Here is a 20,872-nt window from a genome sequence, read left to right on the forward strand (position 1 = left end):
GTTAGCTTTATATTTGGCCAGCTTGTAGTTACAAGCTGGCCAAATATAGTTGTGTTGGGAGTATACGCTGAGAAACTGTCAGCTTTTATAAAATAAACTCGATTCTCGAAGGTTCTTGCGCTAGAAGGACACCAGTTTAATAACACGTTGTATATAGTGTAAAAATAAAACTCAACTCTTTTAATTTCCCCGTTTATTATTCAACAATCAACATATATAACAAATATCAGCCTAATTATAATGTTTGATAGACTTGTCCAAAGTTTGTCCTTGGCTCTCAACATAACTAAGAGTGGTGTAAAACATATTAGTAATTGAATAAGTAAGAAGAATAGTTTTTTTTTTTTATATCACTAGGTCGGCAAACAAGCGTACGGCTCACCTGATGGTAAGCGATAACCGTAGCTTATAGACACCTGCAACACCAGAAGCATCGCAAGCGCGTTGCCGACCCAATCCCCAATCCCAGAGCTCTGGTCACCTTACTCACCAACAGGAACACGATACTGCTCGAAAACAGTATTATTTTGCTGTGATCTTCTGTCAGGTCGAGGTACTACCCCAGTCGGGTTGCTCCATATTTTGAGCAGGAAATTCCTGCTGTGCCCTACCTCAGTTAAAAAGTGCCGTTCAGTCGACTGGTATGCGTTATGATTAGACTGACGATGTAATGTGTGTCCGCAGCACGGAGCGCGCGCAGACGGGCTGGGCGTACCGCGCGCGGTTCGGCTGCCACTGCCGCCTGTGCCTGTCGCTGGCCGGCAACGCGCCCGCGCTGCACCGCCTGCTGGCCGCGCTGCTGCGGGACCTGGCGCACGGTGAGCACCCGCACTGCTCCGCTGCTCCACTTCAGTGCTACAACTGTAATCTACTCTTAGTACTTCGGCTGCCACTGCCGCCTGTGCCTGTCGCTGGCCGGCAACGCGCCCGCGCTGCACCGCCTGCTGGCCGCGCTGCTGCGGGACCTGGCGCACGGTGAGCACCCGCACTGCTCCGCTGCTCCACTTCAGTGCTACAACTGTAATCTACTCTTAGTACTTCGGCTGCCACTGCCGCCTGTGCCTGTCGCTGGCCGGCAACGCGCCCGCGCTGCACCGCCTGCTGGCCGCGCTGCTGCGGGACCTGGCGCACGGTGAGCACCCGCACTGCTCCGCTGCTCCACTTCAGTGCTACAACTGTAATCTACTCTTAGTACTTCGGCTGCCACTGCCGCCTGTGCCTGTCGCTGGCCGGCAACGCGCCCGCGCTGCACCGCCTGCTGGCCGCGCTGCTGCGGGACCTGGCGCACGGTGAGCACCCGCACTGCTCCGCTGCTCCACTTCAGTGCTACAACTGTAATCTACTCTTAGTACTTCGGCTGCCACTGCCGCCTGTGCCTGTCGCTGGCCGGCAACGCGCCCGCGCTGCACCGCCTGCTGGCCGCGCTGCTGCGGGACCTGGCGCACGGTGAGCACCCGCACTGCTCCGCTGCTCCACTTCAGTGCTACAACTGTAATCTACTCTTAGTACTTCGGCTGCCACTGCCGCCTGTGCCTGTCGCTGGCCGGCAACGCGCCCGCGCTGCACCGCCTGCTGGCCGCGCTGCTGCGGGACCTGGCGCACGGTGAGCACCCGCACTGCTCCGCTGCTCCACTTCAGTGCTACAACTGTAATCTACTCTCAATACTTCGGCTGCCACTGCCGCCTGTGCCTGTCGCTGGCCGACACGGTGACTGCACTTCACGTGGTTTGTTCTCGGTTTGGTCGGTTTATTATTCAATCGCATAAAAATAAAAGTCGGTGGCTACCGACTTTTATATTGATTGATTGAATAATAAATAAAAGTCGGTACGAACTTTTACGTACCCTACTACTAATGCCACGCGCTGTTGCCGCTCGTATCAATCCCCCGCGGGGATTTCCGCGCCTCGAGCTCAACAGTTTTTGCATGGAGTGGCAACATCATCTAGGTAACGTTTAAAGCTATCGTTACCAAGCCCCGTCTGTAAGTTTTATTATAATTTGTTCTAATTAAATTTCCCAAAGGTATTTATTAGTTTAATATAGAAATAAGTTTGTTTTTTCCTTGTTCGGTTGTATCGTCTTATTTGTTTTGTTTTTCATTTCGATGGTTGATCTTAATTACTAGTTGTCGCCCAGTGGTCGAAATTCGACCATAATTAAATTATAAGTTTGAATATTATTAAGGTTCTGTTGTCAAAGACTAGGACAATAATGAACAAAAGAGTATATCTACGTGTGTGTCAAATACTAAGTAGTGTGTGTAATGTTTTGAAGATTATTTTAATGTATTTTGTATGCATAATTAAAAAAAAATATTAGCATTGTTCACTACTCTATATAAACTATAAGTGTGCGAAATTTCATATTCCTCCGTCCGCGCAATATTCGTAAAAAGGGATTACAACGTTTTTGCTTCACGTATCAATATATAGTTTTAGGAGAAACAAACTTATTTATTTAAAATAATTGTGTTTGCTCGCAAACTAAAAAAACCGACTTCAATTACATCGACAAGTAATACAACGTAGATCGACGAAAAAATAGTCAAGCAACTACGCGTTATCAAAGATTACTCAAAAAGTAGTTATCAGATCTCGATAAAATTTATATGTGACCACATGATAAACATCAGCTTTCGATTAAATTAAAAATTATCAAAATCGGTAAACCCAGTAAAAAGTTATTACGGATTTTCCAGAGTTTTCCTCGATTTCTCTGGGATCCCATCATCAGATCCTGGTTTCCTTATCACGGTACCAAACTAGGGATATCCCCTTTCCAACAAAAAAAGAATTATCAAAATCGGTACATCCAGTAGAAAGTTATACGGTATAATACAACGTAGGTCGACGAAAAAAGCGTCAAGTAAAAACGCATTATTAGATATAGCTCGAAAAGTAGTTGTTAGATCTCAAATAAATTTAAATGGGACCAATTGGCACACACCACCTTTCGATTAAAACAAAATTTGTCGAAATCGGTCTACCCGGTCAAAAGTTCTGATGTAACATACATAAAAAAAAAAAAAAAAAAAAAAATACAGTTGAATTGAGAACCTCCTCCTTTTTTGGAAGTCGGTTAAAAAAAGACAGAAAACCGAACACTTAACTTCTATTTATTACTCATTTTTACAAATATAACAATTATCACAAAAATTAACCTTAACCACTAACTTAATCGAACACAATGACCGAGAATTACAATTTAAATTTATCCAAGCAAACAACCGTTACTTTGAATATAAAAATGATCAACGCACTCGTCATGAAACAACGACCTATCGTTCCGAAAGCCGAGAAGCAAAAGAGCCCTCTGAACGGGTAGGGACTGTTTTTATTGACGTTGTTGCATGACGTTACAAAACGTATTTGCGGGTAGGGAACTATTTTTATTAACACTGTTGCATAACGTCACGAAACGTATTAAAATAATCGAGATTATGCTAACACGGCCTCTCCTGACCGTGCACCGTCCCCGGTGCACATTTTCACCACGAGCGCTGGCTAGTCGGTGGACGCTGATAAGGACTCGAGCTCGCCGTCTCTAGGGGGAACTCCAGGGGAAGCAGTAGCGGGAGCCGTCGAAGGCCCAAGCTGAGCATTGTCACATTCATTGTCTGTAGCAGACTCTTTCATTCATCGTCTTTCAAGGGCCCTTTGATTTCTCACATTCACATCATATCTCATCTTATAGAACAGACAAAACATATATGGCTTTCGGGCAGAGGCAGTATTACGCGATACCCTCTATGTGATCAACGGACAGAGGCAGTATTACGCGATATCCACTATGTGATCAACGGACAGAGGCAGCATTACACGATACCTACTATGTGATCAACGGACAGAGGCAGTATTACGCGATATCCACTATATGATCAACGGACAGGGGCAGCATTACACGATACACACTATGTGATCAACGGACAGAGGCAGTATTACGCGATATCCATCATGTGATCCAGGGACAGAGGCAGTATTACGCGATATCCACTATGTTGTCCAGGGACAGAGGCAGTATTACGCGATATCCACTATGTAATCAACGGACAGAGGCAGTATTACGCGATATTCATCATGTGATCCAGGGACAGAGGCAGTATTACGCGATATCCACTATGTGATCCAGGGACAGAGGCAGTATTACGCGATATCCACTATGTAATCAACGGACAGAGGCAGTATTACGCGATGTCCATCATGTGATCCAGGGACAGAGGCAGTATTACGCGATATCCACTATGTGATCCAGGGACAGAGGCAGTATTACGCGATATCCCTTGGGCAGAGGCTGTATTACGCAATACCCAACACAACATTTACTTTATCTTACGGGCAGAGGCAGTATTACGCGATACCCACGATGTGATCCAGGGACAGAGGCAGTATTACGCGATATCCCTTGGGCAGAGGCTGTATTACGCAATACCCATCACAAAAAATTTACTTTACCTTACGGGCAGAGGCAGTATTACGCGATACCCACGATGTGACCAGGGACAGAGGCAGTATTACGCGATATCCCTTGGGCAGAGGCTGTATTACGCAATACCCATCACAGAAAACAGACAGAGGCAGTATTACGCTTGTCTCAAATAACAAAACGGTCATTTTGTCACGTCGTGCCAGCAACGTGCAGGTGCCATCGCACGTGTACAGCTTCGCACCACACCGCACCCCTATACGGAGCCACCACACACATGACTACGCCGACACGCGTGACCACACGTGAAGGCATCTCACATACACGATTCATATACATTTCTGTAAAATACGGCAATTGGTTAGCTTGCTAATTCATGAAAAATATAGCAGTGTGGCTAAGGAACATAGCCACCCCCTCTTTTTCCACGGGTGTCGTAAGAGGCGACCAAGGGACAACACAGTTCCGCCATCACCATGGAACCCAAAAAGCCGACTGGTGGCGGGACAACCATCCAACCGCTGGCCCCAAAATACACAGGCCGAAGATGGGCAGCAGCGCCCCCGGCGTGACAAAGCCAGCCCCGCGGCCACCAACCCGCCTCTCAAGCGTGGCGACCACGGACAAAACACACAAGTTCACGCCACGCTTGGCGCAAACTTGTGGAGGCCCATGTCCAACAGTGGACTGTATAGGCTGTAATGATAATGACAGCAGAGGCTCCACGTTTGCTTACCCGTACTGCTACCATGGCGGTGTATACCAACCGCTATCGAAGAATACGAAGCACGTGTCCGGCGTCCACTCGCCGAGCCACTGAACCATGTGTTCAGAGGCTGCTCGTATCGTCTTACCATAGGAGCCTGCTGAGATACCATAGAACTCCAACTCGTATCGATTATATGAGAGTGCGTTAAGCACACTGTAAGTGCTAGCAGGTGCTGCAGCGGCCTTTGGCAAACTTAAATCCCGTGTCTGGAATTCACACGACCTCAAATTGCAAACTAAAGTATTAGTGTACAAAGCGATTGTCCTGCCCACATTATTGTACGCCTCAGAGACCTGGTGCTGCTATATAGCAGATATCAAGAAATTAGACACATTTCACCTCAAATGTCTATGATCCATATTGCGCATTAAGTGGCAGGACCGAATTTCAAACACCGAAGTATTGCGTCGTACAGGTATGTCTGGAATTGAAGCTCTCATGATGAAAAGTCAACTGAGATGGAGCGGTCACGTCCTACGCATGCCCGATAGCAGACTACCGAAGGCAGTCTTCTATTCTGAGCTTTCAAACGGAAAACGAAAACAAGGCGGGCAATACCTTCGCTATAAAGACGTGCTCAAACGCAATCTTGTGGCTTGTCATATACCAACTGCGAGTTGGGAGAGTCTGGCACGTCAAAGACTGGAATGGCGTCGAACCATTCACAAAAGTGTCGACCGTTTTGAGTCTGCGCGTCTAGAAGACCTTGATGCGAAACGCCAAGTACGGAAGACTAGGCCAAAACCCTCCTACTTTTACACATACAATTCGGCTGGTCAACTATACTGTGCATCTTGCAACCGAGTCTTCAAATCTAAATTCGGTTTCGCTAGCCATATTAGAGCCCACCAGCGTAATTTATAGGAGTCGCCGTCACCGGATACTGTGTGGACGATCATACATACAAGTGCTTGCTAGATTTAAATCACAAAGACAAGGTCCAATACAGCAAAGATTCGCCGTTTCTTAATAATTTGGCAATACAGATATAGCCTGTAAGACCTAGAAATTGGTTAACCTGTCTTGCGTTGGTAGGCTTCGGTGACTGAATAAGTGCCTCAATTTTACTAAAGCTCGGCCTCACCTGACCTTGGTAAATTAATCAACCAAGATATTCTACCTGTTTCTAAAAAGATACTCGACTTAAAGCTGCTTCACGTTCTATCCTGCATCACACAATCATTTAACCACGACTGCGCTTCATCCCGTAAACAACTACCCACACGACCTAAACTCGCAACAGAAATTGAACGACGAACGATCATTACTGGTCCTCTCGTTTAAGCAAATTTTGGCATCGCCCTTAAACAATTAGCGACTCACGATAAGCCCTCAAAATCTTCTCTATAACACGTCAACTTCACGTCAACTTCACTATACCACGCTCTAAAATTGTGTACAGCTGGATCAAAATTTGATACATAACTCTGCGGCTCTCGTGGATGCATCGTTCTCCACTACAGATACGTTACCAGTTTCGTACGTAAGTTTGCAACAAATTTCGTGATGAGTTGACTGTCGATTTCTCGGTAGCAGACAGACGAGTCGTAATCGCATTTATCGTATGATTAATTGAACTACTATCACTGCGCGAACGATATCTACCCGAAAGTAACGAATACTCACTGCTACTGCGTGATAACCGTTCGCGATTCTCCGAACACAGCCTGCGTGGTCGCAGGGAACGTTCAGTAAGTTGACACAGCGCCCACTCGCGACGATTGCACACACCTGAGATAACCTTTCATCGTCAGATTCACTTCGCGATCTATGACGACGGCGCTTTACCCGTGACGGCCTATTGCGCGTTTGTTCGTTCCTTATAGATTTACCGCGGGACTGCCTATTTTCACGGCTAGGAGTCCTGCCTGATCGACTATGTGAACACGATCGTGAACGCGGCATGACGATTTTAAATTAACGGCTGTTTGCTTATGAAGTGGTGTCGTAAGGAGCAATCCCACTTCTGATTTTAGGAGAAACAAACTTATTTATTTAAAAAAAAGACAGAAAACCGAACACTTAACTTCTATTTATTACTCATTTTTACAAATATAACAATTATCACAAAAATTAACCTTAACCACTAACTTAATCGAACACAATGACCGAGAATTACAATTTAAATTTATCCAAGCAAACAACCGTTACTTTGAATATAAAAATGATCAACGCACTCGTCATGAAACAACGACCTATCGTTCCGAAAGCCGAGAAGCAAAAGAGCCCTCTGAACGGGTAGGGACTGTTTTTATTGACGTTGTTGCATGACGTTACAAAACGTATTTGCGGGTAGGGAACTATTTTTATTAACACTGTTGCATAACGTCACGAAACGTATTAAAATAATCGAGATTATGCTAACAATAGATATTTCATTCTTGTTTTTTATAACTTTTTCTGTGCTGTGTACCGTTCCTAATAAATAAATAAATATATGAATAAATATATTATTTCCAGGTGGCAACACTGTAACTATAGGTGCACATCTAGTTCGAGCGCTACGACTCACGCCCGGCCGGGAAAGTCGCCCCGCCGACTGGGATTTGCAGAGGTTACAGAGGGTCAACGTTAGTGATGATGGTCAGTGCCAACTTACGTTTACGCTTCTGCCTTTAATATTTCACTGCTGGGGATTGGCCTCTTTCCCCATATAGGAGAAAGACCAGAGCTTAATCCACCACGCTGCTCCAATGCGGGTTTCGAATATATTCCCTACTGTGAGTAACGATTGCTATCAGGTGTACGTGATAACAACCGGGACCGAGCCCCGCCCACTGCCCACGCCCCCCAGGTTCCGCCTACTCAGGCTCAGGCCCCGTCCACTTTGGCTCCAACCCCGCCCACTGGCTCCATCCACCTTGCCACGCCCACCAGCGCCACCGTAGCTTCTACAGACCCTCAAGTGGCTCTTCAATTAGGAAGTTTAATTGAATTAATGGAAGTTTAATTAAATTATGTGTCTACCATCTTAGAGTCGGCTTCTGGGTGTGCCTTCCTGACGAGTTTTTCAATTTCCAACGCCCATTGTTGTAGTCCTTCTCCTGAGTGTTGGACTCTGTCACTCAGTTGGAAGGTTTCATGTTGTCTTTGTCTTTGAGTGGTTTTTAATGGTTGACGCTAGATGGCTCTAGTTTCTTTGTGCTTTGTGTGTTCGCAACAATATTTTGGTAATAGGTATCTAATATTTTATATTTTTTGAAGTTGATGTGAGATTTTCGAATAGCCCCCTCGGGTTAAATCAGATGTGTTGAGATTTCGTTGGAATATTCTGAATTCACGTAATTATGGATGTCCCCTAAGCGGATTTCGTATTTTAGAAACGTTAGTAGCACAAATGTTTTGCCGACCCTACCTCAGAGCTCTGGCTAATCTCTTCAGGTATACTACTAATAATTAGTTTGGATTTTTGTATCTTTCTGTATCTGTGTGTGCATACAACCCACAGACAACCAAAGCGTTATATTTTTTAATTATTGGAGCTTAAGATACGGCTTACAATGATGTAAATACACACAGATTGAGAATTCGAGAGCTTTTGAATCGTAATTTTGTTTTACGATGTGCTTTCATAGGTTTTGCTAGGTGATTATTTGCACTTAACTAAAAACCTATCTTGTTTTAACTATTGCTCAAAATGTGGAGCAGTGCTTTCAATCGGTGTTGTGTTCCTGTTGGTGAGTAAGGTGACCAGAGCTCCTAGGGGGAATAGGGGATGGGATCGGCAACGCCCTTGCGATGCTTCTGGTGTTATAGGCGTCTATAAGTTACGGTAATCGCTTACCATCAGGTGAGCCGTACGCTTGCTTGCCGATCTAGTTAAATATATATAAAAAAAAACGGATGATAGATTTTTTATATACCTACCTTAGAAATAGTGTGGCAGTATATTTTCGGTTTATCTGTCTTGACAAAAAAAAAAAAAATAAGAATGCCGCAAATGTTTAAAAAGATATAAATATTTGGTATCCTGAAACTAATACAAGCTTTAATTTTTGAGTTAAAATCAAATCCACACCGCTTCGTCGAAAGTCGACGTCCTTTATGCTATACCGTCTGCTATTGCGGTGTCACAGTGCTAGGGGCCAAATTTCTCCGAAATGACTTGACCTATTCTTATGACAATTTTGTTTATATTTGGTAGGTCTGAGAATCAGTCGTAAATTATTTTTTAAATCCCTAAGTTATAAGGGTGGTCCATCTCGAAATATATTTTTGTCTTAATTTTTTCGTCAAATTTTTTATTTTTATTTTATTATGATTCTGCATTGAAAAATACATACAACCCTGAACTTTCACCCTTCAACTACCAACCCCTATTTTTTAATAGCGTTTAGCGGCAAAATAACGTTAGCCGGGTCAGTTAGATAGTATGTATAATTTTATCTATCTATTCGCAGGAGCCTCCATAATCCACGAGCACCTGATAAGGTTCGCGCTGGAGAACGAAGTGGCCGACCAGATCGTCAACAGCATATGTCTCTGTCGAGTGTACGAGCGGCCTTTTGTTAAAGAGTTAGTACTTTGTATTTTATACAATTTGAGTTGGAAACGAGTACGGTCCACAGGATGGTAATCCGTCGTCCAATAGTTTGTGATACACTTGAAAACTTCTTGTTACATCTTTCAAGGTTTCAGCTGACGAACTTTCCATCACGATACAGCCAGCTGACATTAATTTTAATTTTTAGTAGCATGTACACTATCACAAGTTAAGTTTTTAGTTGAGAGGAAGTCATTGAAAATATATTCTTTTTTCATGTTGCCAGCTGACGTATAATCCACCATGTTATGGTCAGCTGACTTTATTTTTCCTTCAAGATAATAAGTAAACTATAATCCGACAAATTTTAAAGTGGGTGGAAATGACTAAAAAAAACTTTTTTCCTCTAAGTGTTGCCACTGCCACTGCCCGCCCCACCCACGGAGTCCCAGTTGACGGTCGCTAATATTCATAATATAAATTCCTTATGCATTTTAAAAAGTTTCGATGTGGAGGAAATTGGTCATGAAAGTCTGTCGCTGGCTCCCGGACCAAATGTTTATTGTCCTTGTGTCAGAATACTGTCAATGGACCACTATACCATCATTTATGTATATTAATGGCGTCATCGATTTCGTAAATTTTTCTGAGGCTCTGAAATCGATCACTATAAAGTAATTGATTTACCACTATAGTACCATTATGAGACGATTTTAATAAAAACAATGGTGCAGTTGTTTCCTTAATAATTATTTTAATTTTTTTCTTATAATTCTTTTACAGATTCGCAATGGAGAGGTTGTGCAAGCTTCTTGATAATTTTAAGACGGCTTCCTCAATAACGTTTAAGGTAATGTTGCTTCGCCTGCGTGGACTACACGATTTCAACTTCAGTTTTGTTTTTTACACAACTAGGTCGGCAAACAAGCGTACGCCTCACCTGATGGTAAGCGATTACCGTAGCTTATAGATGTCTGCAACACCAGAAGCGTCGCAAACGCGTTGCCGTCCCTATCCCTTATCTCCCCCCCCCCTCCCCCTACCCTCCTCACCCTCTCCCTCTCCCTCTCAATCACCCCCTCTCTCCTCTTTCTCCATCTCTCCCTCTCTCTCTCTCTCTCGCCCTCTCTCCTCCACTCTCCTCTGCGCATTTTGTAATCATATGAATTCTATCAATTCAATTTGTAACGAACACTTGTGAGAAAGTAATAAAGTAGTTTTTAATTAATTCTGTGGGCACAGGTGGAGATGGTTCCGGAGGAGGGCGCGGGCCCGCGGGCCGGCGCCGCGTGGAGCGAGGCGGCGCGGGCGCGCCTGGCGCGCTGCCTGGCGCCGCACCAGCGCCGCTCCACCAGCGAGCGCCTCGCGCACATGGCGGCGCGCACGGCGCCTCACGACCGTACGTACGCTACTGGCCGGCACAGGTGGAGCTGGTCCCCGGCGCCGTGTGGAGCGAGGCGGCGCGCTGCCTGGCGCCGCACCAGCGCCGCTCCACCAGCGAGCGCCTCGCGCACATGGCGGCGCGCACGGCGCCTCACGACCGTACGTACGCTACTGGCCGGCACAGGTGGAGCTGGTCCCCGGCGCCGTGTGGAGCGAGGCGGCGCGCTGCCTGGCGCCGCACCAGCGCCGCTCCACCAGCGAGCGCCTCGCGCACATGGCGGCGCGCACGGCGCCTCACGACCGTACGTACGCTACTGGCCGGCACAGGTGGAGCTGGTCCCCGGCGCCGTGTGGAGCGAGGCGGCGCGCTGCCTGGCGCCGCACCAGCGCCGCTCCACCAGCGAGCGCCTCGCGCACATGGCGGCGCGCACGGCGCCTCACGACCGTACGTACGCTACTGGCCGGCACAGGTGGAGCTGGTCCCCGGCGCCGTGTGGAGCGAGGCGGCGCGCTGCCTGGCGCCGCACCAGCGCCGCTCCACCAGCGAGCGCCTCGCGCACATGGCGGCGCGCACGGCGCCTCACGACCGTACGTACGCTACTGGCCGGCACAGGTGGAGCTGGTCCCCGGCGCCGTGTGGAGCGAGGCGGCGCGCTGCCTGGCGCCGCACCAGCGCCGCTCCACCAGCGAGCGCCTCGCGCACATGGCGGCGCGCACGGCGCCTCACGACCGTACGTACGCTACTGGCCGGCACAGGTGGAGCTGGTCCCCGGCGCCGTGTGGAGCGAGGCGGCGCGCTGCCTGGCGCCGCACCAGCGCCGCTCCACCAGCGAGCGCCTCGCGCACATGGCGGCGCGCACGGCGCCTCACGACCGTACGTACGCTACTGGCCGGCACAGGTGGAGCTGGTCCCCGGCGCCGTGTGGAGCGAGGCGGCGCGCTGCCTGGCGCCGCACCAGCGCCGCTCCACCAGCGAGCGCCTCGCGCACATGGCGGCGCGCACGGCGCCTCACGACCGTACGTACGCTACTGGCCGGCACAGGTGGAGCTGGTCCCCGGCGCCGTGTGGAGCGAGGCGGCGCGCTGCCTGGCGCCGCACCAGCGCCGCTCCACCAGCGAGCGCCTCGCGCACATGGCGGCGCGCACGGCGCCTCACGACCGTACGTACGCTACTGGCCGGCACAGGTGGAGCTGGTCCCCGGCGCCGTGTGGAGCGAGGCGGCGCGCTGCCTGGCCGAAGACTATAAATTGAGAATATAATACCTTAAAATCGTTGAATTGTATTTATTTTATTATATAAAAAGTTCGTGAAAGAAAAAAAAACATTTTTGAAGGTAGAAAAAAAAAATAAGTTGAAAAAAAAAAATCGGTTTATTGGGATTAGCAGGAATAACGATTTTATTCAAAACAAGGCGATACTTTCATAGCTGTTGTTTTATAGTAGTTGATCATGTTACATTTTTTTGTCAACTTTTTATAAAAATTCATTTAAAAACAAAAAAAAAAGATACCAAAAGGTCAATTTTTGAAAAAGTTATGGGTATTTGAAATTAACAATTTTTTTTTGAAAAATCATAGCTTTTTGGGTTGTATATAAAAAATTTAAAAAAACAAAAATATTTTTCAAAGAGTAAAAAAGAATGGAAAACTTCTGGCGCGTTGAATTTAACAAAATAATTAGATATTATTCAGTCCGTATTCTAAAAAACTAAATTAAAAGTAGGCTAAGTTACTCCTTATTACATCAGCTATATCTGCCAGTGAAAGTCCCGTCAAAATCGATCCAGCCGTTTCCAAGATAAGCAGGGACAAACAGAGAGATAAACAGACAGACAAAAATTATAAGAAATGTTATTTTGGTATATGTACGGTGTGTACATCCACATGCATATAGTAAAAAACGGCTATTCTAATATTACAAACAGACACTCGAATTTTATTTACGTAGTATATTTTCTTATGTTGTTCCAGTAAGTGCCTGGTCCGGTTACAAACACCGCTGTGACTGTCTCACTCCAAGAACGCTCTGTGCTCAACAACGGAAACAGCTGTTAAGGTACGGAAACTACAAAATTTGTGATAACTTTACATAGAATGGGAATTTGCAGTGGTAAATAATGCTGTCATCATCATCATTACAGCCTATACAGTCCACTGCTGACATAGGCCTCCTCCACAAGTTTACGCCAAAAATAACGTGAACTCATGTGTTTTGTGTCGTTGTGTTTTGCCCAATAATGCTGTACCAGATCTGATTCTGTACATTTATTTTTTTAATTAATTTTGTAACAGACTGTATAATCAATGCTATAATATGATTTTTATTTAATTTTGCATCTGTCTGATTGTCTTAAAACGTCAATCGTGGCATATATATATACAGAAAGTTTCAAAAGATAAAGGCATTTAATTATAAATTATTTATTTATTCAGAAAACCAACAGCTTCTTATATATTATTCTTATCATAAAGCATATAACAAATAATATAGCCAATAACAGGTTTCCCTAAAGTTAACAAAATTGGTATTATGGAGATATTGTTGACAAAAATGAAAACAACAACAAAAGTTCTTCTGTTCTTCATTTCTTATAGTTTTCTTTTATTTTAAAGATTTTATTGATATGTAGGTTTTATGGGCATTTTGTGGAACTTTAGAAATAGCGGTATTGTCATATTAAGGGTCTGTGTTCGGAATAATAATGACCATTACTTATTTTCTTATTTTTTGTTTTTCAGAATTTCCTTCTTTGGTATGATGCAAGCTGTGAACGAGTTCAACGGGTCCAAGGAAGTGTTGGATAAGGTATGTGATAGCAATAAACTATGTACTGAACCCATTTTGATAGATGTTTTTTGTGTATACATCTTGTAAATGTTATGGAGCATACGTGTCTTAGTTTAATGTCTCGTCTGATATCTACTTGTATAACGTTAATTCATCAATAGATGTTGTTTTATTATTTTAAATAATTGTGTTTGTGTTATAAGAATTGTTTAAGAAGAATTGTTTTATGTGTCAATTGTTACCTGAAATAAAGAAAATTATTATTATTATAAATTGTTTGTAGCGTACGTGGTTTAATTAAAAAAATTCAAAATAACATTCATTTAAAACAGTTAATTAAGTTATTGTTAACTTAGGCACGATTGTGTTCGATGTGTGTACGATAAACATGTGTATCTATTCTTACAGGCGATAGATTCAATAACGGATAGTTCAAGCAGGGATTTGCAACAAGGAGACGGTACTGGGGCCAAGTGAGTTAATTGTATATTCTATTTTTTTTTTGGAAGAGTCTTAAATAGTAAACAAATATGGCGTACTTCCGACCACAGACAATAGAGTAATATTGTAAGTATAGTAAAGTAACACAAAGAGCAAATGAATGAATAATATTAATAAGCCATAGACGAAAGTAAAATTCATTTTATGTAAAACCTAATAATATATTGAATATTTTTGCTAAGAGTAGAGGTACAGAATTACGAGCAAAAAAAAAAAATATTAATCGAGCAGCGACAAAGGCGACAAATTTATATTTCGTTTATGTAAAATGGTCGATAAAAAAGACGTCATAAATAAAATTTACAGCAAACTAGGGCCGCCTGTGTCTAGAAAATAAAAGTCGACCCTATTAGTATTATTGTCACATTATGTGTATTCACTATAAATATAAAACCTTGCGCCGACAGCTCACTCTCTGTAACATCTAAACAAAAGGATTGATAACACTGTTGCTCACGTAGCTCTCGTTGGGTAATCCTAAGCTCATACTAAAGTCCCACAAAATTTTCCTGTGAACTACAATAAACTTTTATGCCAATGCTAAGTGCTATACTTTTATATTATATGGGATAGCGTTAAAAATGTTCAGGGTGAAATTAATATTCAGAAATATTCATAATATAAAATAAAACCTTTACAATATACACTTTACTATAAAAGATTGACATTTATAATATTTTGTCAGCATTTTTTACGCTCAATATAAATAAAACGAAAAAAAAAAAAACAATATCTAAAACATAATAACAAATCGCTTTACGGTAATATTGTTTTATAACTTACTAACAAATTGTGATTCGTGAAAATTCAAAATATAAGTAAAAAACATGGCCTATTTTATCGCTTATGCTGTTCATTCTCTTATACTCATTCACCTCCAAAAATATTATGATCACATCCCTATTTGCGTCATAAAAAAATATATTAAAATGTCATAATTGAAAATATTAATTATCTGTACGCTCGAAATCCGTATTTTAATTATTTTTACGTGTTTAAAATGATAAATTGATTTTTGTATAGTGAAATAAATAGTAAATGGAGTTTTACAAATTTCTGTAAGCTAATGTGTTGAGAAAGTGAGGGTAAATGCGTATTGACAGAGGTTTACCAAATAAGACTCTTCCAAAAAAATAGAATGTACTTCTATACTACTACTTACAGAAAAATATATTATACAATTTATGTGATAATCAGTGCAGCAAAAACAATTAATAGTTTTACAGTGCACTGTTTTTCTATAGTAATAAAACTAAAGTACACATGATATTATATACTAATATAAAATATGACGCTATATAAATAATGCATTATACATGTGAATATAAGTGGAAAGAAAAAATTTCTTCTTCTTCTTCTTCCAACGTCCAACGTCAAACTTCCAACGTCCAACTTCCAACTTCCAACGTCCAACGTCCAACGTCCAACGTCCAACTTCCAACGTCCAACTTCCAACTTCCAACGTCCAACTTCCAACGTCCAACTTCCAACGTCCAACTTCCAACGTCCAACTTCCAACGTCCAACTTCCAACGTCCAACTTCCAACGTCCAACGTCCAACTTCCACCGAACTTCCACATAATTACAATTCACAACTTAAGAACTAAATATTTACAGATAGTTTTGGTATAAATCATGTCCGCGTGGAATTGTGCCAAGAATGCTGGCAGCATTTCCCCGTTGAATCGCTATGCCGATTCTCTGGGCAAAAAATGCACCAGCCCTCTTGTCACCAGTGGAGGCAATAAGGCGAGGTGTTATATCATTTAAAAAATTTTTAGCACTGCTACTCCAAGGTCCAAGTGTTTCGACTGCAAACGGCACAAAGATGTAATTTGGAATTAGTGACGAATATTTGTGCCGTTTAGTCGTTTCAGCTTTTTCCGCTGCGGCTCCCGCTTTTAAGGCTGTTTCCCTGACATGAGACGGAGCAAGTGTGTCAACGCAGGTTGCGTCCCACAAAAGCGCCCGTCCCCTTTCCCAGGGAACCAACGGATAATATATATGTTATAATTAAAATTATATTTACATTACAGGCCTCCCGATAACTTTGAGGATCACATGAGCAAATCGAACTCCGGCTTGGACCTGAGTGACTCCAACTTCACCGACGACCTCGATGACAGTAAGTGATACATTTGTAAAAGTTTATATAATATGAGTGGGATTATATTGCCGTGCTTTGGTAGAGAGCAGTAAAATATGAAAAAAAAATAAAGTTTTGGATTTTATCGAACCGAATATATGGGAACTGAATGGGAATAGGGTCGGCAACGCGCTTGCGATGCATCTGTTGTTGCAGACGTCTATAAGCTACGGTAATCGCTTACCCTCAGGTTAGCCGTAGGCTTGTTTACCGACCTAGTTGTAAAAAATATAATTACTGAAGAATGCTATAGGCATGTTAGTTAGCTTTTTTCTCTAATTGAAGAACGGTTCGGTTGAAATTGCGAGGCACTTTCTAGTCGAGTGTGTTCACATGAAACTTATACTTGAGTTTGTTAAGACATTAATACATAAAAAATAGCAAGTATTTTTTCGTGCATCAAAAGTTATGTGATATCGAGAATAATAACAAACAAAAATTCTGAAAATAGCTATTTCGGCTTTTGTTGCTCCCATATCATATCATACCATTAGCGCAGATCGGTTGAAATCACTAGCAAAACAATGAAATAAAATTTACAAAAAACAACAACTTAAGGTAGCAAAAATATCAACATTAGGTACATTACAAATTTAGGTAATGTATGTACCAAGTGTCAAAATCAAAATCATTCGCTTCAGCCTGTAATATCCCACTACTGGGCATAGGCCTCTTTCTCCATGTAGGGGAAGGATCAGAGCTTAATCCACCACGCTGCTCCAATGCGGGTTGGCGGATATATTCCCAACTATGAGTAACGATCGCTATCAGGCGTAAAATCAAAATCAAAAATAACTTATTCAAATAGGCTTCAAAAGCACTTTCGAATCGTCATTTTACGAATTAAAGGTTAAAAGTGATTATTATATATAAAAGTAAAGGCTACCACCGATTCGGAATGTAGATTCTGCAGAGAACAATCGGCAAGAAACTCTGAAGTTAATAAGTAACTTTAATAAGTTATCCATTATATATAAGATTTTAGATAAACATGGTTACTTCTATTAGGAATTTTCCTAATTATCCTTTATAATTACCCGACTGCCAAGGAAGGGTTATGTTTTTCGCGCGTATCTTGTATGTATGTATGTATGTTTGTATGTAATATTCTTTACTACCTCATATTTCCAGAACCACTGAGGTATCGTTAGGTTCGTCTTAGTGCCCAAGTGTTCTTAGATAGGTGATATTAAAAAAAATCAAACATGGCGGCTGCGCGAAGCCATTGTACTTAATGAAAAAAAATTTTGTTTCTCGAATACTACAATATGGGTATCAAATTGAAGGGCACACTACAAGGATTTTAAAAAGGTATATCATGATTATTATTTAATGTTGTCATTATAATGAAACAACTTTTTCGGATTTTATATCGATTTATTAGGTTTTTTTACACGTCCTACGTTTCAGATACTTCACAGCTACCATGGTCACGGGAGGACTCATCCCCATTGTCATCCCCAGGTTCAGACTCCGACGGGTCGCCGTCGTCATCATCGGGGTCTGGTGGTGGGAGGCTGTGCCGGTCCGTCCGACGCTTGATGAGATCCATCGCAGCCATCGAGAGACTCATGGACCGCGTGTTGAGACACTGCGATCGATGGACGGATAGGGACGCGAGGTGAGTTTTTTTTTTATGTCACAAGGTCGGCAAACAAGCGTACGGCTCACCTGATGGTAAGCGATTACCGTAGCTTATAGACGCCTGCAACACCAGAAGCATCGCAAGCGCGTTGCCGACCCAATCCCCAATCCCCCCAGGAGCTCTGGTCACCTTACTCACCAACAAGAACACAATACTGCTTGAAAACAGTATTATTTAGCTGTGATGTAAGGTCGAGGTACTCCCCCAGTCGGGCTGCTCCATATTTTGAGCAGGAAATTCCTGCTGTGCCCTACCTCAGTGAAGAGTATGACTACATATTATACATACATAGTCAATCTTGTTTATTGTTGGTAACGATCGGATAAAATCCTTTTATGTACGCACTGTGTACTGTTTGAACCGACTTCCAAAGGAGGAGGTTCTCAATTCGATTGAATTTTTTTTTTTATGTATGTTATCTCAATATGACTAATTTATGACTGAGTGAACCGATTTCGAATATTCTTTTTCAAATCGAAAGGTGGTGTGTGTTATGTGATCCAATTTAAAGGTCATGGGACGATAAGAATACCGATAGGCACAGAAAGATATCGGACACATAATTTTAGGAAGTATTGGTACTCATAAGATACTCTGATGCTGCAAGTTTCAGATTTTTATGTATTAAGGTTTCCTAATGAATCGAAAATACTGAAAATCAGTAAAAATTGTATTCTCAGCACCCTGTGAATCGATTGATCTTAACACCGGATATGTTGTGAGGCATGATGATAGCTTCAAAAGAATATTAGCAGTATTGGGCCCCAGTCTCGTGTAAAGACAAATTTCTCGAGCAGAAAACCTACTTTTTTTAACCGACTTCAAAAAAGAGGAGGTTACTCGATTTGACCGTATATATATTTTTTAATTTTTGTTCAACAAAGTTTGCCCAGTCGTCTAGTAATTCTAGTAATACTATAATAAAAGTTATGTATGTCTGTCTTTCAGACGCCGTGTACACGCCGGTTTGTCGGAAGTAGACCGAAAGCTAATGGCGATGTACCGCAGACTTCCCGATGTCCACCGGAGGCAGTTGCAGCTGTATCGGAAGCAGAAGAGACTTTCCACTGTGAGTACTGGACTAGTACAGTAGACTACGTATCGTCTGTAATAATTTGTTAAGTATAGTAGCATTTACAAGTATAGCAAGTACAGTAGACTTAGGATTTACCTTTCTAATTTTTCAGAATACTGTATTTACGACTGAAAATTATCCTTATATTTTTTCTATGTACTTGAGTAAAAATGATGTGTTTGTACCAGCTGTTCGTCTGCTAACTGCGTTTCTTCGAATGAGGGGTCATGTAGGTGTTATACGGTGTTAAGTTTATTGTAAAGTATATTACCACATTGTACCACATCACGGACCATTATGTCACTAACCTTAGAGGCCGTCCATACAATACGTCACCCGAAACTTTATCATTTTTAACCCCGCCTCTACCCTTTTTTTACCCTAATTCATGCTTTTAATGACGTACCTAGCAAATATTTACGTCACAACTGTTGCCTCTTTGACTATCTACACTCATGAAAAAGTCTTAATGAGAAAAAAAGTAATGAATTTCGAATGTCACATTTCTTTTGATTCGCGAAGGCCCCCTTCTCGTTGTCACATATCGTCATCCCAAGCAAAGACCCCACTTCGACGTTATAACATCTCGTCACGATAAACAAAGACCCTCGATTCCCCTCATCTTCGAATGTATCTCCTCAGATCCCTTCCTCTCATTGTCACGTAAAAACTTCCATCCCACTTATGTACGTATCTCCGTAGATCCTCTTCTGTCCCTCCCTCCCCCTTACTTGCGAAAGTATTTCCTTAGACCCCTTCCTCCACCACGCCGAGCGCACCCCCCCCCTCCCCGGGAGCGCGTGTCTCCGGACGAGGGTTAGAGCTGGCGATGGCGGTCGAGTAGAGTTAGACCCCCTCCTCCGCCCCGCCGAGCGGCGGTGGAGTGGTCGAGTGGTGGAGTGGTGAGTGGTAGCGCTGTGTGCCGCAGGTGTGCGCGCGGCTGGCGGGCGGGCGCGCGCCGGCGCCGCCGCCGCCCGGCTCGCCGCCGCCCGCGCCCGCGCGCGCGCCGTGCCGCCCGCTGTGCCCCGAGTACCACCTGCAGCGCTTCAAGGAGGTACGCGCTGCGCCTCGGGCCAGGGCTAGCCTGGACCAGCACGTCGCGTTATCCGTAACAGATCACTGCCATAGTGCTGCTCTCGACTATATTCTGTTTTTTTTTTTTTTTTTTTGTGGAAGAGTCTTATTCGATAAACAAACCCCTGTCAATCGTAATTCACGTTTTTTTTTTCGCAGTTTCACAACACATTTTAAGTACATAAAAATTATTAAAATATGGATTTCGAGCGTGCAGATAATTAATATTTTTTAGAATATGACGTTTTAATATCTTTTTTTATGACGCAAATAGGGATGTGGTAATAATATTTTTGGAGGTGAATGAGTATAAGAGAATGAGCAGCATGAGCGATAAAATAGGCCATGTTTTTTACTTATCTTTTAAATTTTCACGAATCATAATTTGTTAGTAAGTTATAAAACAATATTGCCGTTAAGCGATTTGTTATTATGTTTGTAAATGTTAATTGTAAAGGTTTTATTTTATAATTTGAATATTTCTGAATATTAATTTTACCCTGAACATTTTGCATTGGCATAAAAGTTTATTGTAGTTCGCAGGAAAATTTTGTGGGACTTTAGTATGAGGCTTAGGATTACC

The 20,872-nt window shown here is 43.0% G+C and overlaps 1 protein-coding gene across 1 annotated transcript in view; it reads left to right on the plus strand.

The window, feature by feature from the left end:
- The window catches only part of LOC123665857, a 75,188-nt gene that overhangs the window by 14,523 nt on the left and 39,793 nt on the right, over positions 1 to 20,872 (plus strand). The window contains exons 9-25 of the mRNA XM_045600092.1: positions 685 to 811; positions 879 to 968; positions 1,036 to 1,125; positions 1,193 to 1,282; positions 1,350 to 1,439; positions 1,507 to 1,603; positions 7,655 to 7,777; positions 9,595 to 9,709; positions 10,461 to 10,527; positions 10,920 to 11,076; positions 13,032 to 13,116; positions 13,800 to 13,920; positions 14,257 to 14,321; positions 16,386 to 16,474; positions 17,870 to 18,116; positions 19,089 to 19,209; positions 20,144 to 20,269. Coding sequence (XP_045456048.1) covers positions 685 to 811; positions 879 to 968; positions 1,036 to 1,125; positions 1,193 to 1,282; positions 1,350 to 1,439; positions 1,507 to 1,603; positions 7,655 to 7,777; positions 9,595 to 9,709; positions 10,461 to 10,527; positions 10,920 to 11,076; positions 13,032 to 13,116; positions 13,800 to 13,920; positions 14,257 to 14,321; positions 16,386 to 16,474; positions 17,870 to 18,116; positions 19,089 to 19,209; positions 20,144 to 20,269 — 1,900 coding nt within the window. The remainder of the gene's footprint in view (positions 1 to 684; positions 812 to 878; positions 969 to 1,035; positions 1,126 to 1,192; positions 1,283 to 1,349; positions 1,440 to 1,506; positions 1,604 to 7,654; positions 7,778 to 9,594; positions 9,710 to 10,460; positions 10,528 to 10,919; positions 11,077 to 13,031; positions 13,117 to 13,799; positions 13,921 to 14,256; positions 14,322 to 16,385; positions 16,475 to 17,869; positions 18,117 to 19,088; positions 19,210 to 20,143; positions 20,270 to 20,872) is intronic.

This window comes from Melitaea cinxia, chromosome 25 (assembly GCF_905220565.1).
Source record: "Melitaea cinxia chromosome 25, ilMelCinx1.1, whole genome shotgun sequence".
NCBI classification, from domain to species: Eukaryota; Metazoa; Arthropoda; class Insecta; order Lepidoptera; family Nymphalidae; genus Melitaea; species Melitaea cinxia.